General features: G+C 41.0%; 1 protein-coding gene across 1 annotated transcript in view; it reads right to left on the bottom strand.

Annotated features, from left to right (window-relative positions):
- kif11 (kinesin family member 11) overlaps positions 1-21,440 on the bottom strand; it is a 29,712-nt gene extending 8,272 nt beyond the window's left edge. Inside the window, exons 1-21 of the mRNA XM_028603163.1 lie at positions 21,272-21,440; positions 20,942-21,051; positions 19,174-19,303; positions 17,600-17,697; positions 17,363-17,441; positions 16,242-16,427; positions 14,922-15,046; positions 13,603-13,693; positions 13,065-13,210; positions 12,085-12,181; positions 11,889-11,984; positions 11,662-11,750; positions 10,542-10,629; positions 9,383-9,456; positions 9,158-9,272; positions 7,503-7,574; positions 5,538-5,673; positions 4,273-4,445; positions 3,133-3,258; positions 2,212-2,367; positions 419-558 (exon numbers count right to left, since the gene is read on the bottom strand). Of these exons, the coding sequence (XP_028458964.1) occupies positions 419-558; positions 2,212-2,367; positions 3,133-3,258; positions 4,273-4,445; positions 5,538-5,673; positions 7,503-7,574; positions 9,158-9,272; positions 9,383-9,456; positions 10,542-10,629; positions 11,662-11,750; positions 11,889-11,984; positions 12,085-12,181; positions 13,065-13,210; positions 13,603-13,693; positions 14,922-15,046; positions 16,242-16,427; positions 17,363-17,441; positions 17,600-17,697; positions 19,174-19,303; positions 20,942-21,015 (2,291 nt within the window). The 5' untranslated portion in view covers positions 21,016-21,051; positions 21,272-21,440. The remainder of the gene's footprint in view (positions 1-418; positions 559-2,211; positions 2,368-3,132; positions 3,259-4,272; positions 4,446-5,537; positions 5,674-7,502; positions 7,575-9,157; positions 9,273-9,382; positions 9,457-10,541; positions 10,630-11,661; positions 11,751-11,888; positions 11,985-12,084; positions 12,182-13,064; positions 13,211-13,602; positions 13,694-14,921; positions 15,047-16,241; positions 16,428-17,362; positions 17,442-17,599; positions 17,698-19,173; positions 19,304-20,941; positions 21,052-21,271) is intronic.
- Between the last annotated feature and the right edge of the window lie 4,464 nt (positions 21,441-25,904).

The following is a 25,904-nucleotide window of genomic DNA, read 5'->3' as shown; positions in this document are numbered from 1 at the left end:
TCTATGTTCCAGTAGAACTACATGAAGCAGGTATTAAAAAAAATAAAATAGCACCACCTACAGCCTGTAGTGCGATTTGCATAAATCCACCGCTCCCTGTTCAGATGCACCAATCAGGGCCAGAAGGGTGTCTAACGGCGTTTCAATCACTGCTCATGCACACGCATTCATTCTCCCATGTGGGGGGAGGGGCTTGGGAAACCGTTTTGGGCTTTAACGGAAAGGGGAGGGGTGGGACTGAGAAGTTGTTTATGTTAAAGTTTTTTGGCCAAGTCCTGGATCTTTACAACCCTACCTACGGCACCTTTAAAAGTTGCCGATAATAGCGCGTAAAATTTGACTTTGTAGCTTTTGAAGTACAAAAGGAAAAACCTTGCAGGTGTTTTTTTTTTTTATGGCCCCCGGTCTTGGGACTGACCTGCTGATGTTCTCCTGGACGGTCTGTAGAGGTTTCTGGAGAGCTTTGGAGGCGGAGCGCAGGTCGCTGTAGTCCTTCTGGGACTCCATGGTCAGCAGGTTGAGCTGTTCCTGCAGCAACTGCATGGTCTGCTTCATACCCTGACAGCAGGAAGCACATTTCTCATTAAGCATTTACCAAAATAACTGACTGAGATAACGACCTATTTATAAAGCAGGGGCTAACATGAAAAACTGAAGAATGCTAGTTTGGTTTGCATACGTAAAACATAAGATAAAAGTATTAAAAGAAACCTAAAGTCAAGTTTGTGGACAAAGTGACATAATGACATTTATCGGAGCACTTTTTATGCTTTGGTTTATTTCTAAAGTAGAAAAAGATTTGGTTCCTGTAGTTATGTTATTTCCATTTTGCACTGAAACTGATGACATGCATTTTTTTTGGGGGGTGAAACCGCTGGAAACTGATGAGTTTACACATTTAACCAGCTTAGTGTTAACAGTGTTAAATAAAAATCCAGGGGTTAAATAAAGAAACCATTTGTGAGCCTGAATTGCTGCCTTGGAGGAAATGTGTACAATGTATTGAATTAGGTATAATACACATTTAAAACTGCTCGCCTGGGAACTTTAAGCCCTTAAAATGACTTGGCACTTTAAACTCAAGCGTGACAGGAGCTACTGAAGAGTCAATCTGCATCACAGCTTGCAGGGGCATTCACATCTATCTATCTAAAATCTGGCGATTTTCTGCTGGGTTGTGCAGTGGGGCCCATTTGTGTGACGTCCTATTGGGTTCTTAAACCCCACAACAAAGCACATGTAATCTTTATATATTTCACAAATACTAGTTTTCCGTCAGATAGTTTATAGATTTTGACAATTCCGACCGCCCTAAAGGCAGCTTTATTTCCCAGTGTAGAGAGAAAGAAAAGAGACGAGCGAGACATAGAAAGTGCTTTGTTGTTGCAGGAAACGTTTCAAAACTCTCTCTCTTTCCTGTTTCTTGTACAGGACGCACCGCATCAAAAACACACCAACAAGTCTGATTGCCGGTTACGTGATTGGCCAACGCAGTGTGAGGTCGGGTTGCATTTCTCCAAAAGTTGAATCCGTCTCAACTTTGACGAAGGCCCGCAGTGATTTTTTGTGTGTCCCCCCCTGCGTCACTCCCTGCCACTGCCTAAACACACTAACCCATTCAAAATGAACGGAAAAACTTGAGTTTTTGCTGGACTGCGGGACGGATGACGCAGCCAGTCTGAACAAGCTCTCACAGTTGATTAGTCGATTACTAATTTTTTTATGCTTATTCATGCTTAATTACTCATTTGCAAGAAACTTATAAGCACATTTATGGCAAACACAAGATTTAAAGTGGTGCTTTTGCAGGATTAATTGTGGAGAAACTCAGTTTTACAGATGGTTAATTAACTACATTTATATTGTGCTTTTCTAGTCTTAACCACCTCTCAAAGCTCACAGCTCTGTCAATTAAATCAACTAATCGATTAGTCGACAAAATCCTATAAGTGTTAGTCGACTAAGAATTTCTTTAGTCGTGGACAGCCCTAGTTTCGACAATAAACTCCATCAACACAACACAATGTGGAGTCAAACTATAGTTCCAATTGTTAAATTACAATGTGAGCGTGCATTATGTCGGCAGGATAATTTTAAAAAGGCAACCGTGACTCCATTGTGCGTCTGCCCTATTTCTGATACTGTGGCGGCAGAAGTTTTGCCATGGCGGGCCGCCACTACAAAATCAACATAGAGGAAACACTGTCTTACCGTTTGGTGTCTGTCCTGCGCCCGTCTGATCTCGTCCTCCAGCTTGCCGTGTTCGGCCTGCAGCGAGCTCAGGCCTCGCACAGCTTCCTCTCGCAGGCCGGCCAGCTCCCGAACCAAGCCTCCGAACACCACGCCCACCTCCTTCATAGCCTCCACCTGAGGGACACGGGAGGGAAGAGGAGAGGAGGAAAAGGGTTTAGCACAAATGAGTGTTTGAGTGTGTAAAAAAAGGATTCAAATCAAAGTGACACCACTAAGACATCATAAAATACAATTTCATTGATTCTTTGGTAATAACTAGGGCTGTCAAATGGGCCAAAAATGACATTTGAATATTTGTTCCAAATAAAAACACACAGATTGGAATATACTGAATATCTATTTTTGTGCATTATGTCCATAAGAGGGCAAACTGATACAACGGGAGATATAACTTCTTGTGTAACTTTAGTCCTCCCTCGCTCTCTGGAGCGTGCAGGAGACAGGACATGAGTCAGCAGATTACACCCCCGCCACGGAGCAATTCGTAATTTGGCCATAAACGAGTCTCTAGCTGTTCCATGAATATGTCCGATGATATATTCTCGTTGTCTCTGCAGTTAAAGATTTACGTTAGTGTCGTTTTGCAGTCTTCTTCTTTGCTCGTTTGTTTATTTATTTGTTGTTTACAGCCGCACGGTAGAACGTCATCAACACGCCCACTCGCTCGCTGTGACTTCTCTGTCCGACCGGCCCTCCATCAGACCGGAGGCTGAACATTTAGACAGCAGAGACCCACCAACAATGGCGGCAGGCACATAGCCACGGTAGTTCCCTTTTCTTACTCTTATAATATTTGAATATACATTTTAATATTCAAATTTGGAATATTTGTTGACAGGCCTAGTATAAACCAAAGACAGAACGCAGATATGGAGTCACCTTGTCGGCCAGAGCGCGCTGCGTCTCCACGGTGGCTCTCAGAGTGTCGTTGAGCTCCTTCACAGCCGACAGACCCATCAGAGTCCGAGCCACCAACACATCCTCCATGTCCTGCCGATGCTCTTCCTACACACACACACACACATTCAAAAGGAAACGGTCAAATATGGTTTGTGTCCAACAATGACCCTAGTCCTGTTTTAAAAAAAAAAAAAAAAAGGGATTAGCCCAACCTGATAAGAAGAAAAGTCTGAGGAGAACTTGCGAAACAAAAGGCTGCCAAGTAGGGCTGTCCTCGACTAAAAAAATTCTTAGTCGACTAACACTTATAGGATTTTGTCGACTAATCGATTAGTTGATTTAATTGACAGAGCTGTGCGCTTTGAGAGGTGGTTAAGACTAGAAAAGCACAATATAAATGTAGTTAATTAACCATCTGTAAAACTGAGTTTCTCCACAATTAATCCTGCAAAAGCACCACTTTAAATCTTGTGTTTACCATAAATGTGCTCAGAAGTTTCTTGATAATAAGTAATTAAGCATGAATAAGCATCAAAAAATGACTAATCGACTAAAGAAATCTTAGTCGACTAAGACCAAAACGACCGATTAGTCGACTAAGAGGTGGCAGCTCTACCACCAAGCTAAGGTTATGTGCTGAAAATGTCTTGAAGTTTTGAAGATTTAGACGGTGCATCAAGGCAGGTCTGCTTGGTTCTTTCGGATTTACTAAGAATATGTTTAGGGCATTTCCTCTAACTGTGAGGTTTTGGGACTGATTGGTGGGATTGCTGTGGACGAAGTACACACAGAGATACACTGGTAAGAGCCAATGAGGTTTAACTATGTATCAGCTCATTTAAATAGCTCACGTTACTGTGTTGTGTCAACAGTTAACTTCATCTCATATTGTATGTGGAGTTATCTTTTGAGGAGTGCAAATGTTCCACCAAAACAAGTTCCATCCTGAGACTATTTAGCAGAGCTTAGCGCTACCATTGTGATTGGTTTAAAGAAATGCAAACAACCCAGAGTTTTTTTTTTTCTACCAATCCCAAATGCATCTGTGGTGCAGCCAGACCTTCCTCCACAGCGCTGTGGAGATGGAGCTGGCCAATGCGAGACTATCCCTGTCCTCACCAGCAGCTGCAGCAGGCTCTCCTTGTCCTGCAGACACAGCGCCTCCTGTTGCTGCACTCGGTCCCGACAGCGAGACACGCCATCAGCCACCAGCGTCCCGATGCCGCCCACGAAGGCCTCCACGGTGGTCAGAGCTCCTTTCAGGGCCGCCTCGTTCATCACGCGCACGCCGTCTATACAGAGAAGCAGAGGAGGGTGGAAATATTTACCCACGAAGGAAATTAAAACACTTTGCTAAATGTTCTTCCCGGCAGTTTCTCTGGTCCCAAATAGTAGGGCTGCCACCTCTTAGTCGACTAATCGGTTGTTTTGGTCTTAGTCGACTAAGATTTCTTTAGTTGATAAGTAATTTTTTATGCTTATTCATGCTTAATTACTCATTTCCAAGAAACTTATGAGCACATTTATGGTAAACACAAGATTTAAAGTGGTGCTTTTGCAGGATTAATTGTGGAGAAACTCAGTTTTACAGATGGTTAATGAACTACATTTATATTGTGCTTTTCTAGTCTTAACCACCTCTCAAAGCGCACAGCTCTGTCAATTAAATCAACTAATCGATTAGTCGATAAAATCGTATAAGTGTTAGTCGACTAAGAATTTCTTTAGTTGAGGACAGCCCTACCAAATAGTTTTATTTCGTCACCACCCAAACTAGCAGTCAGTTGCTGTTCCTAACGCTAGAGTTGGTTTATTAAAGATGCTAGCAAAGCAACACGGGACAGACAATAAGCACAGCAGAAACGACAGACAGGTCGGACTTCCATGTTTAAATATACCTCTTTAAAACGCTAGAGTTACGGCTGAAAATGACAACAGAAATAAACACGTTTGCCAAATTTAACATATTTCCGCAGTTCAAATTAACAGCCATTTGTCTCCTGAAAATGATCGTTTAATCTGTATATTCATTGGTGTGTGTATATGTATTATATATATACTCCCCACTTGTAAATACAAGTGTCTATAGTGTACATATTACTGTTATAACTCTTCTTATGTGTTCCATTTCCCATTTTATTCCTTGTGTATTTTTGTTATTTGTTGGGCTGCATTGAGCTGCTGTGACAAATTAATTTCCCCATTCTGGGATCAATAAAGTCCATCTTAACTTATTTTATTTAAGAATCTGAATATGCAAGATTGCAATGGCCTTTCCTGAGCACATCCCTGGTCTTCAGAGGATGAACCATTTAGATTTATTGACCCTGTCAATTGCTCCTCTAGCAGGACACTAGTGGTTTACGATCGCGGCGTGGTCTCACCGATGGCCTGCGAGTAGCTGCTCAGCATGTCGTGGTGTTTGTCTCCGTGCTGCTGAACGCAGCGCTGCATGTTGCTCAGCGCTCCCTCCATCCGCTGGGAGAAACTCTGCTGGATCTGACTGTTGTGCTGCTCCACCTGCAAGTTAAAACAAACATTGAATATGGCGATAACGACATTACGTGCGATAAATAAACCGATATTGAAGTGTTCTCAGTTCTGCTGCTTTCAGTATTTGGCTAAAATTCAAAAAATTGCTTGTTAAATTTAAAACAAATGAAAGGAAATCATTTCCAAACATATTTTTGAACAAACATTGAATTGAATATAAGAGACAACATTAAAAAGGACAATTCTGGCGCAAAAAGTGTGAAATAACTGAAAACATGTCTTATATTTTAGATTCTTCAAAGTAGCCACCCTTTGCTTTTTTTGATAACTCCTTTTTACCTTCACAGGTGTGCTTTGTCAGGGTTCATTAGTGGAATTATTTCCCTTATTAATAAAAAAAAGCAAAGGGTGGCTACTTTGAAGAATCTAAAATATAAGACATGTTTTCAGTTATTTCACACTTTTTTTGTTAAGTACATAATTCCATATGTGTTCATTCATAGTTTTGATGCCTTCAGTGAGAATCTACAATGTAAATAGTCATGAAAATAAAAAGGAAACGCATTGAATGAGAAGGTGTGTCCACCCGTAAGTAAACATGAACGCTACCGTCTTTATAGTCTTTTTATAAACTGCCTGTACACTTACAAAGTTCTCAATGCTTGAAAGCAGAGATAATACCTTCAGTTCCCCGTTGTAAAGGGCCGTCTGACAGCAAAGTAAAGCGCTGGAAATAACCCTAAATATAGCGCCCACTTAAACAGATGTAGATTTCTGTAGCTAACACACTGACTACGAAGAAGTAGCTCATACAACCACACTTGAAAACATCTGAACTGTCCCTTTAAATGAAACCAATCCTTTGTTTTAACTCAACTTACTTAAATGTCAGACTCCTGTAAAAATTGCCTTGCAATAGAATATTACAAAAACACACAGCTGCAGTGTGTTAATTTTCAAAACGTGCTTCGACATTTCGATACAGAGGTCTTTAAACACATTACATCAGATCCTCAGTGTCACAGCATTACACCGAGCCTACCGAGAGCCCACACGCTGATTAAATCTAACATGATCATCCTTTTGAGTCAAAAGCTGACATTTATCAAAGAAAGCATGTGAGGAGTCCTGTGGAAAACATGCGTCTTCAAAACTTAAACTTTCCATGAGCTAAGAAAGCAGTTTTCAGCTTTCTGGCAAAAGTAACTTCCCTAAGCAAGGGAAGTTGGTTAAGTTATTACAGGAGATCTTCAGTGTCCCAACATTACCCCGGGCCTACTGAGAGCCCAAACTCTGTGGTTCAGTCTGACGTAGGGCTGGGCAATGGACCTTTTTCACAGCAGGCATTTTGACTTGTCATAGTAGGAAAAGCACAGCTGAAATTGATAACCTTAAAGATGGCTCAATTCCTTCAAGTGTCCCAGTAAGCGATTTCAGTGAGTCAGCATGCACAATACCAGGACCTCTCCTAAGTGTAATGCAGCCATCATTAATGGTTTAATACCAGGACCTCTCCTAAGTGGAATGCAGCCATCAGTAATGGTTTAATACCAGGACCTCTCCTAAGTGGAATGCAGCCATCAGTAATGGTTTTGAATACACCTGTACTTTTCCTACTATGACATGTCAACATATCTGCCGTGAAAAAGGTCTATAGCGAAGCTGACCTTTATAGAATAAAACATGTGAGCAGTCCTGTGAAAACACTGCATCTCAAAAAACAAATACAAAGAAATATAAATGTTTTGCTTAGGGAAGTTATTTCTTCAGTTGATCTGAAAGACACCTAATGTGGAGATGCATCGTTTGCACATGACAGCGACTGTGTGGTGCCCTGTTGGAAATGTGTTTCTGACCTTTTTCTTCCGGTCCAGCTTGTCGTGCAGACCCATCACATCACTGGTGCTGGCGTCCACGGTGCTCAGCAGCTGCAGGACGACGACACAAACAAACACACAAAAAGGACAAAAGTTCAACAATATTCAGAGCATGCTCCTCACAAACAAAAACATACAATCTGAAAATGAATATATTCAGTTTATTTAAGAAAGGGGACAGCGTAAATAAATAAAACGCATGATTATACATGGGTTCAAAAGGCGGGAATGAGCCAAACGGCTGTTTTCAACTGTAGTCCAGTGGCCTTGTTGTTAAAAAGGGTTTAAGGAACAAGAAAGACAACACAAGCAAAGCAGAACTCGGCACAAAACAAAAGCAAAAGGATTATCAGCAAAACAAAATAGATTACAAGATAAAACAACAGAGCATAGAGTGCAAAGATAAGACAAGATACAGCTTTTGAGAGCAATAAAAGAATCGGTGAACTTTCAGATTGATAGTACCGATAAGGTGTGTAAATCCCTAGTTTTATCACAATATTAGATCAATTTGATATTTGCTGATATCTAGAAGTCTCACGATACGATTCTGAACCAACTCAGGGTCCTGCGACCGACAGCAGACCATATCATAGGCCTATTTAGAAGTTACATTTATAGCAACTCAAAAATTATTTGACAATTTTAGTTTCACCCTGCATCAATAATATTGGATTGTGGATCACTGAATCGATACAGCGATCTGGATCGACGTATTAAACCCCTAGAACTAATCACACAGACGATTGCAAACAAGATGCAAATCTTTTACTGTAAGAAGTTTTGTGCTTCAAGAGATAATAATAGTAGGGAAAGTACACTGAGAAAAGGGAACTGAAAAAGAGAAGAGGGGAGATAAAAAGCTAAATCAAACTAGCCAATATCTAAATAAAGTCAATCGGAACTAGCCTGGTTGACATCAGACGCTTCTCAGTTGTAACAGAGTGGGAGTGGGCAACCTTCATTCACAGCACATCTCCAAAGGGGCGTCACCAACAGACGCCGCTCAAATGCTTTTGGGTGCAATTGGATAGTCCTTTAACCAATCAGACCAACGAAAAGTAGGGCTGTGCTTGATTAAAGAAATTCTTAGTCGACTGACGCTCATTCAATTGTATCAACTAATCGATTAGTTGATTTAAATCGTCAGATCTGTAAATCTGAGTTTCTCCGCAAAGAGTCGTGCTAAAGCACCACTTTAATTCTTGTGTTTACCAGAGATGTGCTCGTACGTTTCTTGGAAATAAGTCATTCAGCATGAAAAAGGCATCAAACATGACTAATGGACTAAAGAGATCTAAGTTGACTAAGAACAAAACGATCGATTAGTCGACTAATCGACTAAGAGGGAGCAGCCCGAACGATCAGGGTGACGTAGCAGCGACAGCGGCATCAACAGGTTCCTGCTCTTCGGTGGCCGCCATGACAAATGTAAACAAAAATCTGCTCGCCGTTGCTGCGCTATCGTCATTGGTGCCTCGATTTGGAAAAATTGGAAATGGGCTTGAATGGGCTCTTGTCCAGACTGACTTGCAGAAGTTTGTCAGGGTTTTCCCAGAAACATGAACACACTCACAAATTCAGGGTAATGTATATTAAAGGGTCAGGTTAGCATCCGTAGAGCTGGTCTGTACCTGTCCTGCTGTGTTATAGAGAGTTTCCTGGACGACAGCGAGCTCCGAGCAAACAAACTCCTCCTGACTCAGCTTCTCTTTTGTCTGCTGCAGGTCTTTGCTCGTCTCCTCCAGTCTGACATCGAAACAGAAACACGCAACATTGTTAACTGGGGGCTTTAAAAAAAAAAAAAACACAAACTCCTGCAGTCTCATTTCAACCAGCATGCAAAAACAATCCCTCACATCTGCTGCTTCTCGTCCAGGTCTACGGTGCACTGCTCCAGCCGGGTTTTACTGTCCATGAACAGCTCCGTCACCTGCACACAGGAACTAAGTCAAGTCTCGTTTTTATGGCCTCCTTAAAACCTTGGTTACAAAAGTGCTTTACAAAAGATAAAAAAAAGGTTAAAAGAGCAAAAGACAAACAAACATTACAACAGAACAATAAGAGGCAACTCTTCTAGATGAGGCTCTTGTATTGAATCCTAAATTGAATTGGAGGCCAATGAAGAGACATCAGAACCAGGGGGTGGAGGGGGTCTCTTTTATATAGACCTTAGTGGTCCCCTAATACTGTATCTGAAGTCTCTTTTATATAGACCTTAGTGGTCCCCTAATACTGTATCTGAAGTCTCTTTTATATAGGCCTTAGTGGTCCCCTAATACTGTATCTGAAGTCTCTTTTATATAGACCTTAGTGGTCCCCTAATACTGTATCTGAAGTCTCTTTTATATAGGCCTTAGTGGTCCCCTAATACTGTATCTGAAGTCTCTTTTATATAGACCTTAGTGGTCCCCTAATACTGTATCTGAAGTCTCTTTTATATAGGCCTTAGTGGTCCCCTAATACTGTATCTGAAGTCTCTTTTATATAGACCTTAGTGGTCCCCTAATACTGTATCTGAAGTCTCTTTCCTGAAATTCAGCCTTGGTGCAGAATTACAGCCACTAGAGCCAGTCCCACAATGAGCTTTCCTTAGGATGTGCCATTTCTGTGTCTGAAGCTATTGAGGAGGAGAGAGGGGGGGCAAGGTGGAGAGTGGGGGTGGGGCCTTGACCAACTGCCACTTTGCTTGTTTAAAAGCCATGATGTCTCTCTCTCACTGATGGATGGGCCAAATTCTTCAAAGGGATAAATAACGCCAAATATCCAAGGGTTTTCTTCTACTATATTCATTCTGCAGCAACACACTGCAGTAAGTCCACAATCGAGGCACCGGTCTTAGTCCTGGTGCTGCTAGTTAACGTCTGTAACAGCTACATCAGTTGAAACGTTGTCCGTAACGTTAGCTTACCGGTTACAAACAGGGTCGAGAGTGAACAACTAACTTGCTGACGGATTCCGTCTTTTTCCACACTCCATGACCAAACCAAGCCCACGTTGAAGTTAGGGCTCACATACCTTCTTGATCTCCTCCTCCATGGCAGCGATCCTGTCCGTGTACTCAGACGTGTGCTCCTCATGAGAGGTGATCTGACCCATCATACTCCTGAGAAACACACACACAGAAAAGGTTTGATTTGTATCTGTTACAGCAGAACATACAAGCAGCATCCAGCTTTAAAAAAAAAAAAAAAAAAAAAAACATTCCAAATAAATATACATACTGTATGTTCCACAGCTGCATAAACTTCTGCTGGGTTTTGAAAGGTATATATATAAAAACAATAAAAATGTATATGAACGATATCCACCATGTTATTCTGTGACAGGGCTCGACATTAAGGCTTGCCTGGGACAAGTGGAGTTTTCTCTAGGGCAAGTGGAAGATAAATGTACTTGCCCCACTGGACACTTGAGTTAAAACTCAAACCTTACACACATTATGTGCCACTCATTACTAGGGTTGGGTACCGCACAAATAACGTCGGTACTACCGAGGACGGATTCACTTTAAATCAAACGTTGCCATATTTTGGTACCTGAGAGCACATAAGCGCGAGCATATCGGACGTCTCTGCATCTTGACAGAGAGTGGAGCTCTGACCACACACACACACACACACACACACACACACACACACACACACACACACACACACACACACACACACACACACACACACACACACACACACACACACACACACACACACACACACACACACACACACACACACACACACACACACACACACACACACACACACACACACACACACACACACACACACAGACACACACACACACACACACAGACACACACACACACACACACAGAAACACACACACACGAGACACACACACACACGTAAAGCGGTTGCGTTTACACTTTTCGAAACTCCATGCAGACAGTGTAACAGCGAGGTGAAAGCTGTCACGGTATTGGTTAACGTTAGACTTCCTCCGTTGCAGGCAGGCACCACTGTGTTCACTATGCCCTATTGCCTGACTGACCGGCAAAAAGAGTATTTAAGAACCCTTTTAGCTGATGCACCATGTCTTAATCAACTAAAGGTTGATACCCAGTAAAACCACTAAACCTTTGTGTTGGGGTCTGTGGTGCTTCGATGCGACCTACTCGTAGTTCTCTGCAGACAGATAAACTCCGTTCTTGTCCCGAGTGGCGGCCAGATCGCGCTTCAGACGCTCGATCTCCTCCGTGTATTCCTGACAGGACAGACACAAAGGTCAGTATTTAGCTTCAAAAGATGTTGAAATTTGTTGTTCGGCTTCACAGCTCGACTCAAAGACACTTCCCCCGACATGCAGCAAGTAATTTGGCCATTCCCTTTAAGACCCGTCTACCTTGATGAGTGTCCTCTTGGTGAGTTTCTGGTTGACCTCGGGCTTGTTCATGATGTTCTTGGCTCTGCTGGCGTACTCCAGCGTGCTCAGAGTCTCCTGCACAGACAGAAATATCACGTCGTCAGTCGCACGCACCGAATCAGAGGAGCAAAGTGCATATAGACGACAACGTAGTCACAGAAGCCACAGGACGTACTTCCAGGTTGCTGGAGGAAGGTGACACGGTGGCGATGATGGAGGTTTTTGTTCGACCTCCGAGGGAGTCCTGCAGGATTCTGGTCAGTTTAGACTCTCTGTGGGGAAACATATACATCATTTAGAGGGGTGGGGGGCACAGAATGATCAACCACCGCAATTATTCGGCCGAAAATTACATTAGCCGGGCCTCCGCGCTCCTACATACTTCCGCTACAACTTATCAAGAGACAGACCATGAACTGTCCCGGATATAGCAAGGTTTACCGAGATTAAACTAAGCTTTGTAGCAACTGCTACATCGTAGTGAAAAGTAGAACTACTGCAATCTCGTAATGGGTAACGAAAACACCAAGTCACCTGAGCCAAAATGACCTGTGGGCGGAGAAATTTGTATGTTTTATTTATTCATTATTATTAATCATTTTTACCTGGACTTTAAGGTTTTAATTTGTTTTTTTACAATTTTCTAACTGCTCTTTAATGTTTTATGCAAAGCACTTGGAATTGCCCTGTTGCCTTGCCTACAATTTTCATTTCCCTTCAGTACTCAGTCTGGGTTTGCGGTATATTCTTGGGGTTTCCCCAGCCTAATCTTTGTAGGTCCAATCAGCGTACAAGAGGGAGTGGCTGAGAACGATGACGTCGAGGTCGTGCGCTAGGCAGAGAAAGATGCGAGCGAAGCCATTCGGTCCGTTGTGGCTGTACTAATGAAATGTACCAGAGTGTACAGGCTAGTGACACATCTCTAGTTTCCCCTTCAACAACACGAGATCAAGGAGAGGGTTAACTTCTCCTGCTCCAGATCTCCCACCGTGGTCAGAAAGAACAGGAGAGACACTTTGGTTCTCTCACTAGGACTCTAGACTCACTACTCGCTCCGAAGCTACCAGCCGATTGATCTGACCCAACAACAACAAATTAGACTCTAGTTCACAGTGCAGGACTGCAGCGTGACTTCACTAGTGAGCGTGACTCTACCTGTACGGGATGTGAGGCCTTTTCTCCACCAGCGCGGTGATCACACGGCCCAGCGTCAGCAGCGACTGGTTGATGTTTCCCGCCTCGCGAGCTCGCTTGTCCACCGCACCTGAACGCCCGATGTTCTCACTGCCGGCGAGATCCACCTGGAGAGGGGAGGATGGAAACTTGTACTTTATGTCCTACTAACTCCAAATAAATATGTAAAAATCTCGTGCTGCAGAGTTTCTACTTTATAAACTAAACAAAATGAGCAGACTTTTCTCAGGAAACACACACACACACACACACTTTTTAAAAATTGACAGTGCGTCACAAAAAAAGAAGAGTTTATTTATAAGTTTTTTTAAAAACAAAGGAAGACTACTTGGTGTATAGAAACCTCTACAACGTAGGCAAGAATAGGGAAAAAAAAAAAACATTTTGTATAGATATAAAAGACAACTCAAAAGGAGGTTTAAGCTCAATTAAAAATCAGGAGAGGCTCGTTGAGTACATGAACTACTTTAAACTGATCATGTATATGCTGAAAGATTACCAGATTGAGTTTTCCGATCTTCACCAGTTCCTCTCCGTCCATGGTGATCTCCTTCATGTGAATGGTGACGGAGAACACCGAGTGGGAGCGACTACACAGAGAAACAACACGACAAAGTTGGCAGAGGTGGTAAACAGTAGTATGAGAAAACCTGGAGGCCATTAGACCAGATTGTAAAACAAGAAGAAGACATAGGGGAGCTGCTACGGTGATACGGTCATATAATTTGCTTTACTGTTAGGGATCGACCAATCATTGGGGCTGATATTTGGCAGTTTGCAGATTATCTGTATCTGGTTTTTATTTTACTGATAACCTGTAAAGTTAAAGTGCTCATATTATGCTTTTTGGCTCTTCCCCTTTACTTTATTGTGTTATATATCTTTTTTTGTGCACGTTATAGGTTTACAAAGTGAAAAAGCCCAAAGTCCCCCCCCAAAGGGACTTACCATCTCCAACAGAAAACTCTGTTCACCAACTGCTCCAAACAGCTCTATTGTAGTCCAGCCTTTACTTCAGAGACCAACGTGGTCACTTTGGAACACACGTTATAATGCTCGCCTAGCTGCTAGCATGGCACACCCTCATACTCTGCTTCTGACTGGCTAGTAGTCCTTACCTAGGTACTGTCAGGACACGCCCTCATACTCTGCTTCTGACTGGCTAGTAGTCCTTACTTAGGTACTTCGCATGTTTGACTCCTAACAAAGATGGAACAGAAGTTGAGATGTCTCACTCTGTAGCTAAAACAGAGAGCTCAACACAGGGTGAAAAGAGGAGCTGCAGCAATGTGCAGTGCAACAAAAAGGTTTTGAAAATTAAACCATGTAAACCTATTCTGATATAACCTCAAAATACAATTATGAACCTGAAAATGAGCATAATATGAGCACTTTAATGAATTAAAAAGTGTAATAGTGTAGTTCTGCTAAGGCGCTCTCCTCATTTTTTTCCTTCCATTTCATATTCTTTACTTTGTTTATTCTTTTTTCTATCCTATTCATATTTAATGTGAATTTTTGTTATTTGTTGGGCAGCAATGAGCTGTGAATTTCACCTTTGTTGGATCAATAAAGTCCATCTTATCTTAAGCAGTCGGCAACACTTGCAATCAAACAGTAATAAATGCTTAAAGCATTGAAACAAACTTGTGTGTTGGGAGTTTTGTAACATTCCAAAATGTTAATTTTGACTAAAAGATTTTCATTTTCAATGAAAATGCATATCGGTTATCTGTTTGGTCGACCCCTAGTAAAAATGGCCAGGTTGGCCAGAAATCATCCAGAAGTGTGCGATGGAGTTTAACTTTCGGCGAGTACCTGGAGTAGGCGTTCATGAGCGTGGAGGCCGTCCTCCTCTTGGCCGATCCTCTCTCCAGGATCTGATAGACTTCGTCTTTGTTGTGCACGGTCACCTCCTCCAGACCCTTCACCACCACGCCGCGCTGACACACACACACACGAACAAAGAGGTATAAGAGGTTTACCGAAAACGGAACAATGTCAATTGTAATTAGCAGCAACGTCGCCATTTATTCTGCACATGCGCAACACTCTGCCTGCTCCCGAGAGGGAACGCCTATTAAAACGTGTGCACGAGAGTGCACTGTTCACAAGTTGCTGTCAGCGTGGCTTATACAAGCCTACTTTCCAAAAGAAGATTTGCACTTTTTCACAAATTGAGATGTTCACCGTGTGTGCGCGGTGCGTGGCTTGTGCCAGGGCTAGCATCGCTAATCATAGCTTACATCAACTTTTACTAGCAGTGATTTTAAAAGGATTTCTCCAAATAGCCAAACTTGCAGTGATTTTAAATGGATTCCTCCAAATAGCCAAACTTTACCTGTGGAGTAGAAACTTCACGACTGAGGCATCAGTGGGAAGCCCAACCTGTGCTTTTAGCGCACGCTAGTGTGTGAAATATCCTCCCAAAAGCTCCAATGAATGGCTGAAACCGTAGCTCAAGCTCACCACACACATACACCCGAAAGCTCGGGACGAGCACGTACCACGGCCTTACGTAAACATATCACCAAAATGACTGACAACTAGGAGGACCAATAGTCTTGATGATCCACCCGGAAAAAGAAAATTCTCCACTATACCTTTAACGGATTTGTGTGAGCTGTCAGAAACACCTCCACCGTTAAAGGAATAGTTTAACATTTTGGGAAATGCATTTTTATTGCTATCGTTCCGATGGGAAAGCAAAATAAGCCAATTTAAAAAAGAAAAGTAAATATTGTATTGACACTAGGGCTGCAACCTCTTAGTGGACTAATCGGTCGTTTTGGTCTTAGTCGACTAAGATTTCTTTAGTCGATTAGTCATTTTTTATGCTTATTCATGCTTACTTATTTATTTCCAAGAAATTTCTGAGCACATTTATGGTAAACACAAGATTTAAAGTGGTGCTTTTGCAGGATTAATTATGGAGAAACTCAGTTTTACAGATGGTTAATTAACTACATTTATATTGTGCTTTTCTAGTCTTAACCACCTCTCAAAGCGCACAGCTCTGTCAATTAAATCAACTAATCGATTAGTCGACAAAATCGTATAAGTGTTAGTCGACTAAGAATATCTTTAGTCGAGGACAGCCCTACTGGAATCATGACTTCCGATGCTAATCATCATCACCTTGTTCCGCGGGTCGTCGAAGAGCTGCAGCCGCTCGTTGACGTCGTCCGAGGGGCTGAGCAGGTCGAACAGCTCCTCGTTGTAGATCTCCAGCAGAGACACTTTGACCGAGAACTCAGTGCCGTTCTCAGAAAGCTTCTCGAAGATCTGGTGCAGCGTTCTGGGGATGATGCCTGCCAGAGGGTCCTAAAAACAACAACAACAAAAAAAAACAACACAAACCTAAGAGCTAAAAATCGGCTCATTTTCTGCTTCTTATAGCTCTGTTACTGTCAGCGGTGGAATGTAACTAAGTACATTTACTCAAGTCCAAATGTTGAGGTACTTGAGTCTTTTCTCTTCATGCCACTTTCTACTTCCACTCCGCTACATTTCAGAGAGAAATATTGGACTTTTTACTCCACTACATTCATCTGTTACAGCTTTAGTTACTCGTTACTTTAGTTACTCCACTGCATTCATGTGTTCCAGCTTTTGTTACTCCACTACATTCATGTGTTCCAGCTTTAGTTACTAGTTACTTTAGTTACTCCACTAAATTCATGTGTTCCAGCTTTAGTTACTAGTTACTTTAGTTACCCCGCTACATTCATCTGTTACAGCTTTAGTTACTAGTTACTTTAGTTACTCTGCTACATTCATCTTACAGCTTTAGTTACTAGTTACTTTAGTTACTCCGCTACATTCATCTGTTACAGCTTTAGTTACTCCACTAAATTCATCTGTTCCAGCTTTAGTTACTAGTTACTTTAGTTACTTTACACATTAAGATTACTGCACACAGAATACATGTAGTTTCTAAAACCTGATTTGATTCTAAAGTAAACTAGCCGACAATATAACAGACTACAAGTCCAGCTGAGATGATGAGACCATTAAACACACAGCTGGTTGGATCCTTTATTCTTTCTACAACGGGAGGATTCTTCTTTACTTTTAATACGTAATAACTACATTTTCCTGATGATACTTACAGACTTTTACTGAAGTAACATTATCAATGCATTTTTACAGTGTGGTATTAGTACTTTTACTGCGGTAAAGGACCTGAATACTTCTTCCACCGCTGGTTACAGTCTGATTTGATGACGTAAACGAGTGATTTATGGCTCCTTCTTTACCTCCTCCCAGGTGAACTCTCCGTCCGGACTCCTCTCTCCCTCCATGGTGAACGTCTTTCCTGTTCCCGTCTGACCGTAGCTGAACAACAACGCAGACACGTTATTATTTCACGTCCATAAAAATAAATAAAGCTTTAAAAATAATAATAATAATAATTCCAGTACAGTTCAGAACAGAAATGCACGTTAATTTACAGAAGCATTAAAAAAAGTCGTTCTGAGCAGCAGATCACTCACGCAAAAACAGTGCAGTTGTATCCCATAATGACTTCATCCAGAATGGGGCAAACAACACTCCTGTACACATCGATCTGCTTGGCAGCTTGGCCAAAGACCTGCAGAAGAAAATATATTTTAACAAAAGAAATAAAAAAAATGATAAGTGAGCAGGAGTAGCCGTAGGGTTCTCAAAGTTTAATTCAAGACTTTAAAATATTATATATAACATCACATATATAGTGCCACCTTATTGTGTTTATTTATCTCTATTGTTAAATTTTACCCTTTAAAATTTCCCATTTGGTTGTTGTGGTTTTAAACATTACTATTTAAAATTTTATATTTGTGATTGAACTGTCAAATAGAAAGCTGCTGAAATGGGTAACGTTGTTGAAAACAATGACAATAAAGAGCTATTTTACTTTTTTTTTTTTTTTTTTTTTTTTTTAAATACCACCTAGGATGATATGTAATGCCAACTTTCCAGCCACGAAAAGGAAAAATCAGTGTGGATTTTAAGCCAGTGAAAAGACATATTTACCAGGTAACGTTACCTGAATTTAAGACATTTGTGAAGTTCGTTTGTACTCCAATAACATAAAATAGTTGTCGCATTTAGAGCTTTTATGGGGAGGTAAGTGCCGCTCCTGTCACAGCGCGGAGCAGGCACACTTTGCTCCTCCTTCCCCCTCTTTTGATTTGACGTTGTACCGTTGTAGAGGGAATGTGTGTCTAAAATAAGGCCCTAAGGCCTGTCAAATCTGGCTCCAATTTATTAATTCCTGCGCCTTCTTACGTCCGACTTAAGTTTACCAGAACATAAGGATCAATCAGAGACGAAGAGTTCAGTTAAGCAAAGTTTACCGAGTCCGGCAGAAGAGGTTACAACACAATTGTAGGTTCACAAACAGCATCTAAGTTTCCCTTAGCCTCGTGAGATCGTCCTGATCTGGCGAGCTCCAGTTCTCTCCTCTCAGATCAGTCTGGCATCTTGAGAGAGAGAAAATTTGGAGCCGTTCGCCAAACGACCGACCAATCAGCGTTGGTTTTGAGGCGGGTTTAGGTGTGACGCAACGAGAAGCGACTGTTCAGTCTAAACAACGTGGCGGCTCACACGGATGAGATGAGCGTAGCTATCGCAGCAAGTTTTATCCGAATTAGAAAGTATTCCTTCATTGAAAGAAGAGCAAAAAACGGCACCGGAGGCTTTTCTCGGAGGAAAAGATGTTTTTGCTCTTCTCCCGACTGTCCTAGCTTCTAGACAGAAATGGTTTTCTTCACAAACACACACAAGGTCGGGACCTTGTGGTGCAACTTCCTCGTCTGTTCTGTAACTACCTTTCCGGTTTCTGCTCATCTGTCTAGCACACAATGCATTCTTATGCCATAAAGAGCCATAAGCTATAGTTAACGGCTTAAGGTCAGTGACATTTCCTTAAAATCACTTCCTCAATGACTACAAACAGCTTATTATGCAACGTGCACAAATATAACTAACTGCTGATATTACACACACACACAAATTATTAAAAAGTACTGGCCCTGTGTTTACTCTGTATCGGATCAATACATCACTCCCCACTACCACTCACCATGTCAAACGTGTAGGTCTTTCGCGCAGCCTTGTCGTTCATCCCTCCCGTCCGTACGCTCACCTCCTTCCTGTTCGGTTCGCAGTCCATGACCCCGTAGGACGACTTGCGCTCCATCGTGTTGAAAGGCCTGAAAACACGTCAAGAAACAGGGTTTTGGTGATGTTGTTGGTCGGCCGGTAGACAGATTAACTAACAGATGAACGTGTGTTACGGCTAAAGGCTGGGACAAATAAGCAATACAAAAAAAAACTAGAGCTGCAAAGATGAACCGATTAACTGTCAACTAGTCAATTAATCTGCAGCGTAGACCTATTGAAGGTCAGCAGGCAAATGTCAGACAATAACTACCTAAAATTAATTACCCAAAAATAACATGGATGATTCCACACATCGCGCTTTGCAAGTACAACAAAAGATAAGATCTCTACTTTCATTGACTTTTAGTTTTATAAAAAAAAATTTAAATAAAAATTGACTTATACCCTTCTGTAATTATCCTTCATTTAATGAGTCGAGATAATTCATAATTTCTGCTTTTTTTAACTCTACAAATTAGGTATAAGGCACCTGACAAAAGGCGGTACAACACCCACACTAATTATTCCAAGAATCCTCAAAAACTCAAATGAAAAAAATATTTTTATAAGAACGATTTTTAACCCATTTCCAAATCCAAAGAAAGATGATGTTTTTGTTTGATTTGTATGAGACAAACTAGTAGGTTAATGAAGTAGTAGTAATGTTGGAGTCACATTAAACTATTTAACTCATGTTGTCCTCGGGTCAAATTTAACCCCTTTTTCGAAGTTCTCATAATCAGAAATATGGGTTTCTTTCAAACAAATTTCCCCAAAAATAACACCCAACACTAAAATAAAAATTGACAATCACTACTTTCATAGTCTACCCAGGTCAAAATCTATGATAATACATAAAAAATATGCTCCTTTGATCTTAACTATTAATTAGTCAAAATAAAAAAAAAATTAGGCATAATTTCATGTAAATGAGGTGCAGTGACAATAAATTCCAAAGAAGTGTAAAACGAGGGGTAATAAGTCGGCTAAGAAGATTAAGACAGACCTGGGGGAGACCTTACAGGCTACTTTATGCTTTATAAAACAGGCAAACCAAGCCAGGTCAATTTTGGGTTGATCGGAAAACAATACAAGGGCTTTTGATGGTGCAGCAGACAAAATATCCTTTCATCCATATGTGTAGAAGAGTTTTTTTAAGACTCCTGAAATAACGTTACCTTGAAAAAATCAGCAAGGAGTTATCTTTAAAGATTGTCAGACACTTCTACTGAAGTAGACTATTGTTGTACTCTTTCCACCTCCGATTGTATACACTAGAATGCCTTTTATTGGCACTATATACACACACACACACACACACACACACACACAATACCTACAATGAGATTAAAAGAAACTCCTTTCCCAGTGCCAACATGTACGTTAAATAAACATAATAAAATAAGTAGTGCAAAAAAGGTAAGTAAGGTGCAGAGTTCTGAGACGCTATATACATATAAAATAAATAAAAATGTTTTTTTATACAGTGTGGGGTATTGCTAGTTATTTGAATAATGCCCAATAGTGGTAATCATATCTAATGAGTAATAGATATTGGACAATAAGAGTAATGATATTGCACAGTATACAGCTATTGCACAGTAGTGAAATTGGACACTATTATCGATCAACGTATGCTAGCTGAAGAACAGGTACTTCTTAGTACCGTTATGAGTTTCTTTCCGTACCTGCATCTCACAACGACCTGGATGTTTCTCCCCTTTTCGTCCCGTTTCAATCCGCTCAGGTTGTGTGAAGACATGGCTGCAGAAAGATGTTCTCCTCCGCAAAAATGGGTCTATAAGTGACGTTACACACTTTAAATTAAAACATACACAAACCAACAATGCCGAGACGATATTAAATAAAACAACAGCTGCTGTCGAACACCACAAATGCTGGTCGTTACCGTTACAATTTAACCTTGAGAGCTATAGCTTAGCTAAGAGAAATGCTGTGAGCTTGTTAGCTAGCGTTAGCTTACATTTAAATTGGCGTTGACGTTACTCCCAACTTACCGAATCACGCTATATCTTCCTCTCCCTTTACGAATTATCCTCTTATCGCTTCCACCACTAGATAATAAGATTTGTAAAGTATATGTTTATCGTCTCCTGCCTCCTCCAACAACGTAGTCTCCGTCCAGCCCTTACAGTTTAGCCTCTCTGGCGCTCACCGACAAGAAATATTTCAAACAGTACTTTTAAATTTTGCCGAACCAATAAGAGAGGAGTAACGGCTAAACAAACGACGCCATTGGTCAGTACGACACACGTGATGGCTTGGGCGCGGAGCATCACGGGAGGTTATTGTAGTATGTTTCCACTCGGTGGCGACATTGCACTGAAAACGGGATTTACATTAAAATGGACGCAGAGGGCAGGTAACAACGTTGTTTATCTTAAATATTGTTATCAACAAACATAGATATATACATGTATACATCTATGATCAACAAAGACGTATGCAGATCATTTAATTCAGTAAAAGTAGTTATACTGCAGTGCAGAAATACAGAAGTATAGTACTTGAGTAAATGTGCTTAGTAACTTTCCTCTACTTAAAAAACATCCATAGACTATACAGTCTATGGATGAGACTGTCAATCTAACAGAAAAAAATCTATTTATGTGCAATTATGTAAAAGTACATTATTCTTACTTTCATATATAGCCTTCTACTTTATAAGTGTACATATTTCTGCAAAATAGCGTTATTTTAAGAGGAAACATGGACATACTTTATTGATCCCCAAGGGGAAATTCAAGGTCCCAGTAGCTTAAAGACATCACACACAACATACACAATAAACAGGATGAAATAAAATAACATATCCACATGAATAAAATGGACAACAAAGAAAAGATACTACAGTAAATAAAAAATCCCCATGAATGTACTAAGGGATGTACATATAAGCATGAGAGGCTTGCAGTGACAGGGCAGGGACTGACCCTGTGATTCAGTACGCATGGTAATGTGCTCAATGAGAGTGTTTTAATGTTTATAAACTTCTAATTTAACTTTATAGTTCAAAAGTAAAGAACCATTTCTTTCCAGAAACCTGTTTTTAGCTTTCAGAAGGATCTTTTATTGAAGAAACTAAGTATATTTCGGCCCATCTGGACCTTTGTCAAAAGTCAAGAGTGCGGGAACTCCAAGGCACCTGCATCGAAGATAAATAAATACTATGATAAAATAAGCTTTCTAGGAGAGAAGAAGGACCACATAATGTCTATATAAAAAAGATGAATTTAGCTCATCAATGAACTGATCAATACAAGTATTCAGGCTAATTCACACACACACACACACACACACACACACACACACACACACACACACACACACAGACACATAGACACACACAGACAGACAGACACACACACACACACACACACACACAAAGACACACATAGACACACACACAGAGAGACCCAGAGACACATGTTTATGAACAACTATACAACATTATACATGGAAATGCACAAAACTCCCTTATTGCATAACATGTTGATAATTACAAACTTTAATGTAAAAATATTAAAAACATAAAAACAAACACTTTGGTTGCTGCTCTCCACATTCACTTAAATATTCAAACAAACAATCAAAACATTTTCATTAAAATAAGAATTGATTTAATTGATATTCATTCATATAATGATACAGAGACACACAAAGGACCACACATTGTACAGATGAATGCATAAAAAGAAAGAATGGAAGGAATTTAATAGAAATACTACCTCTCTCTTCATAAAATGCACTTTTAAAATGCAGTATTTCACTCAAATCAAAAAGAACACATACCAAAAATATTATATTAATATTTTTAATTTATTTATCTGTTTCAGGTTTATGAAGTGAAGAGTGGCGAGCAGCAATCCATCTGCTGAGGACCATCCGCCCACTCAGCCCCCCAAGGAGGAAGAGGGGGTTGCCCTTTAACACACACACACACACACACACACACACACACACACACACACACACACACACACACACACACACACACACAGAGACACACACACACACACACACTCAATCACTCACACACACACACAAAGACACACGCTCACTCACTCACTCATTCTTTTTGTGTTTTAATATCACAAGAAAGTATTTCCTTTTGTCTCAGGTGTAGCACGTAATCGCTAGTTAACACATTACACTTGCTCTCTATCGTTAGCTAGCCTAGCCTAGCCTAGACTAGACTAGACTAGATTAGACCAGACTAGACTAGCTAGCTTTTAGTGCATTTAGAAGCAGAGCGGTGGAAAGTGTGGCTCTATTTCACAGCTCGTTATTCTGCTACAGAACGGCTAAAGTTGGAAGCTGGTTTAGTTAGCATGACAACTCAACATTTATTTGTTATTACTTAATAACGTAATTATAACAGTTAATAGTGTAAGTACTATGTATTGTTGAATGATTGAAGTTGTGTGTTAGGTGACTTAGGTTTACTTATTATACATTTAAGTACTTTAAAACGTTAATATATTGTTAAATTTAAATAATTTTCAATTTAAAAAACTCTATAAAAGAGCCTTTCTTTGATGTAATTTTTCAGTTTTTCAAGAATGGGTCATTTCGGTTCCACTTAATGTGCCGACTGAAATATTTTCCCTCTGTCGCTCTCCGAAACGGACGTCAAAATATCCCACTTTCTCTGTCGTCTAACGTTAGCTAGCTACCGTAAATGTAGGCTACTTTTAAAATGCCATATTCTCCCCTCTGGGCTCACCAAAACGGACGTAAAAGCATATCACCATCCTTGTGTTGGGAGCAAGGGGGGTAAGCTTCGCTTCAGAACTGGAACCTCCTATGGCGCCATTTTGATGCTATCAATCCATCACCTCCCGTTAGCATCCCATTGACTCCCATTCATTCTGACGTCACTTTGACAGCGAATAACTTTACATCTGAAGCGTTTAAAGACTCTATTTGTCTGTTGTTTATTTCTAAAGAAACACGACAATGTATAAAAGGCTCCATTACCTTGTAGCTCACGTTATGGCTCCGTAGCAGACGCTTTTATAACAATAGGCTAACGATTGGCTCATAACCACGAGACTTACTGTCACACAGTAGAGGAATTACCGTATAGTACAGGAGAAGCTCACAGGCAGTTTGGACTTCCATTAGCTGTTTAGGTTTAATTACTAATGTTAACTAGCATGTTAGTGATCAGTAATTAGCCTGTGTCTATGTTATCTCCTTACATATACCTACACTCTCCGTCTCTGTAAGATTGGGAATGATTGAGATTTCTCTCGGCACAGCTACCAGAAGACTCAGCCAGCACCGGGAAAGAGACTTCTAATATCCTTCAGTGGTCTCAGTCCAGTGACACGGGGTCTGTTGGTCCAGTTTATATATACTGTTGAAGCCATTTCACCACTTTGTTTGTAAAGGCTAGTATGTTGGTTATGTCAAGGTGCAGTTTTATGTTTGAGCACTGGGTGGAGCATGGCCTTAGCATTAAGCTAATCAACCACAGGTACACAGGTGTGTGGAAAACGGGGAAAGCAGACAGCTTTTTACCGTGTCAGTCGTGTCAGTTTGGGCAGTGTTTCAGTTGTTTGACAAGGAAACTGAACCAGAAATGAAATGAAATGGACTCTATGCTTGTGCAACGGTAAGCAGGCCGTTATACTGAAAATAAATAGGTCACAACACCGAAATACAGACAAATTGTCGACATTGATTATTGGCACGGAGAACACGCGTCGTCTGAGCAAGTTCTCCCCCGATCCCACCATATTGGCCTAATGTAGGAGTTGATAAAAGACTCTCCATATACTGTCTATGGTTGGGAGCAGCAGCTTTGCTCCTCAGACTCCTCTGGCCTCCACATCCAGTCACAGAAAACTTCTCTCCGTTACAATCGGCTGTCCGGCAAAAAAACAAATCCACTTAATTAGCATAACAATTTTAACTGCGAGGGTGGAAGCAAAGTGAGGTGGGAACAATCACATTGTTTCTACCCCCCCTACACACTCTCTCTCTCTCTCTCTCTCTCTCTCTCTCTGTCTTTTTGTCATTTGCAGCCCACTCAGACCCCGGGTGATGATGACCCTCTCCGGCGGGGGCGAGCCAGAAATCCAGAGCGGCTAACTTTTGTCGGAGCGAGGAAACGACAAACATTTGGACTTCATTCACTCCCAAGAAGCTGATCCCTCTCTCTTCCTCTTCCTCTCTCTCTCTCTCTCTCTCTCTTTCTCTTTCTTTCTCCACCAGTCCGTCCGTACCGTCTCTCAGGAGGACGCCCGCTGGACGCCGTCTCGCCAGGACACCCTGACGGAGGATTTTCTCCCTCACGGCACCTTTTAAAGTGAGTTTCTTCCTTTGTCACGTGCGGGTGTAGAAGCAGGGAGATCGTTACTCCACATTTAGGGGGACTTTGCTGATACACAGCTTTATGAAATGGATTTCTGGCACAATTTATATCGATTCGGCATCAAAAAAGAAGGAAAATAGAGACACACGAGCGCTAAAACTTCCTTCTAGAGTTTAATTATCTGTCCATATCGGTCGTCCTGTGAATCAGAAAGGACTTTATGGTAGGGCTGCTCGATTATGGGAAAAAAACATAATCACGATTATTTCGGTCAATATTGAAATCACGATAATTTGACACGATTACTC

Source organism: Perca flavescens, chromosome 17 (assembly GCF_004354835.1).
Source record: "Perca flavescens isolate YP-PL-M2 chromosome 17, PFLA_1.0, whole genome shotgun sequence".
NCBI lineage: Eukaryota > Metazoa > Chordata > Actinopteri > Perciformes > Percidae > Perca > Perca flavescens.
This window is presented reverse-complemented; position numbering and strand designations above follow the sequence as displayed.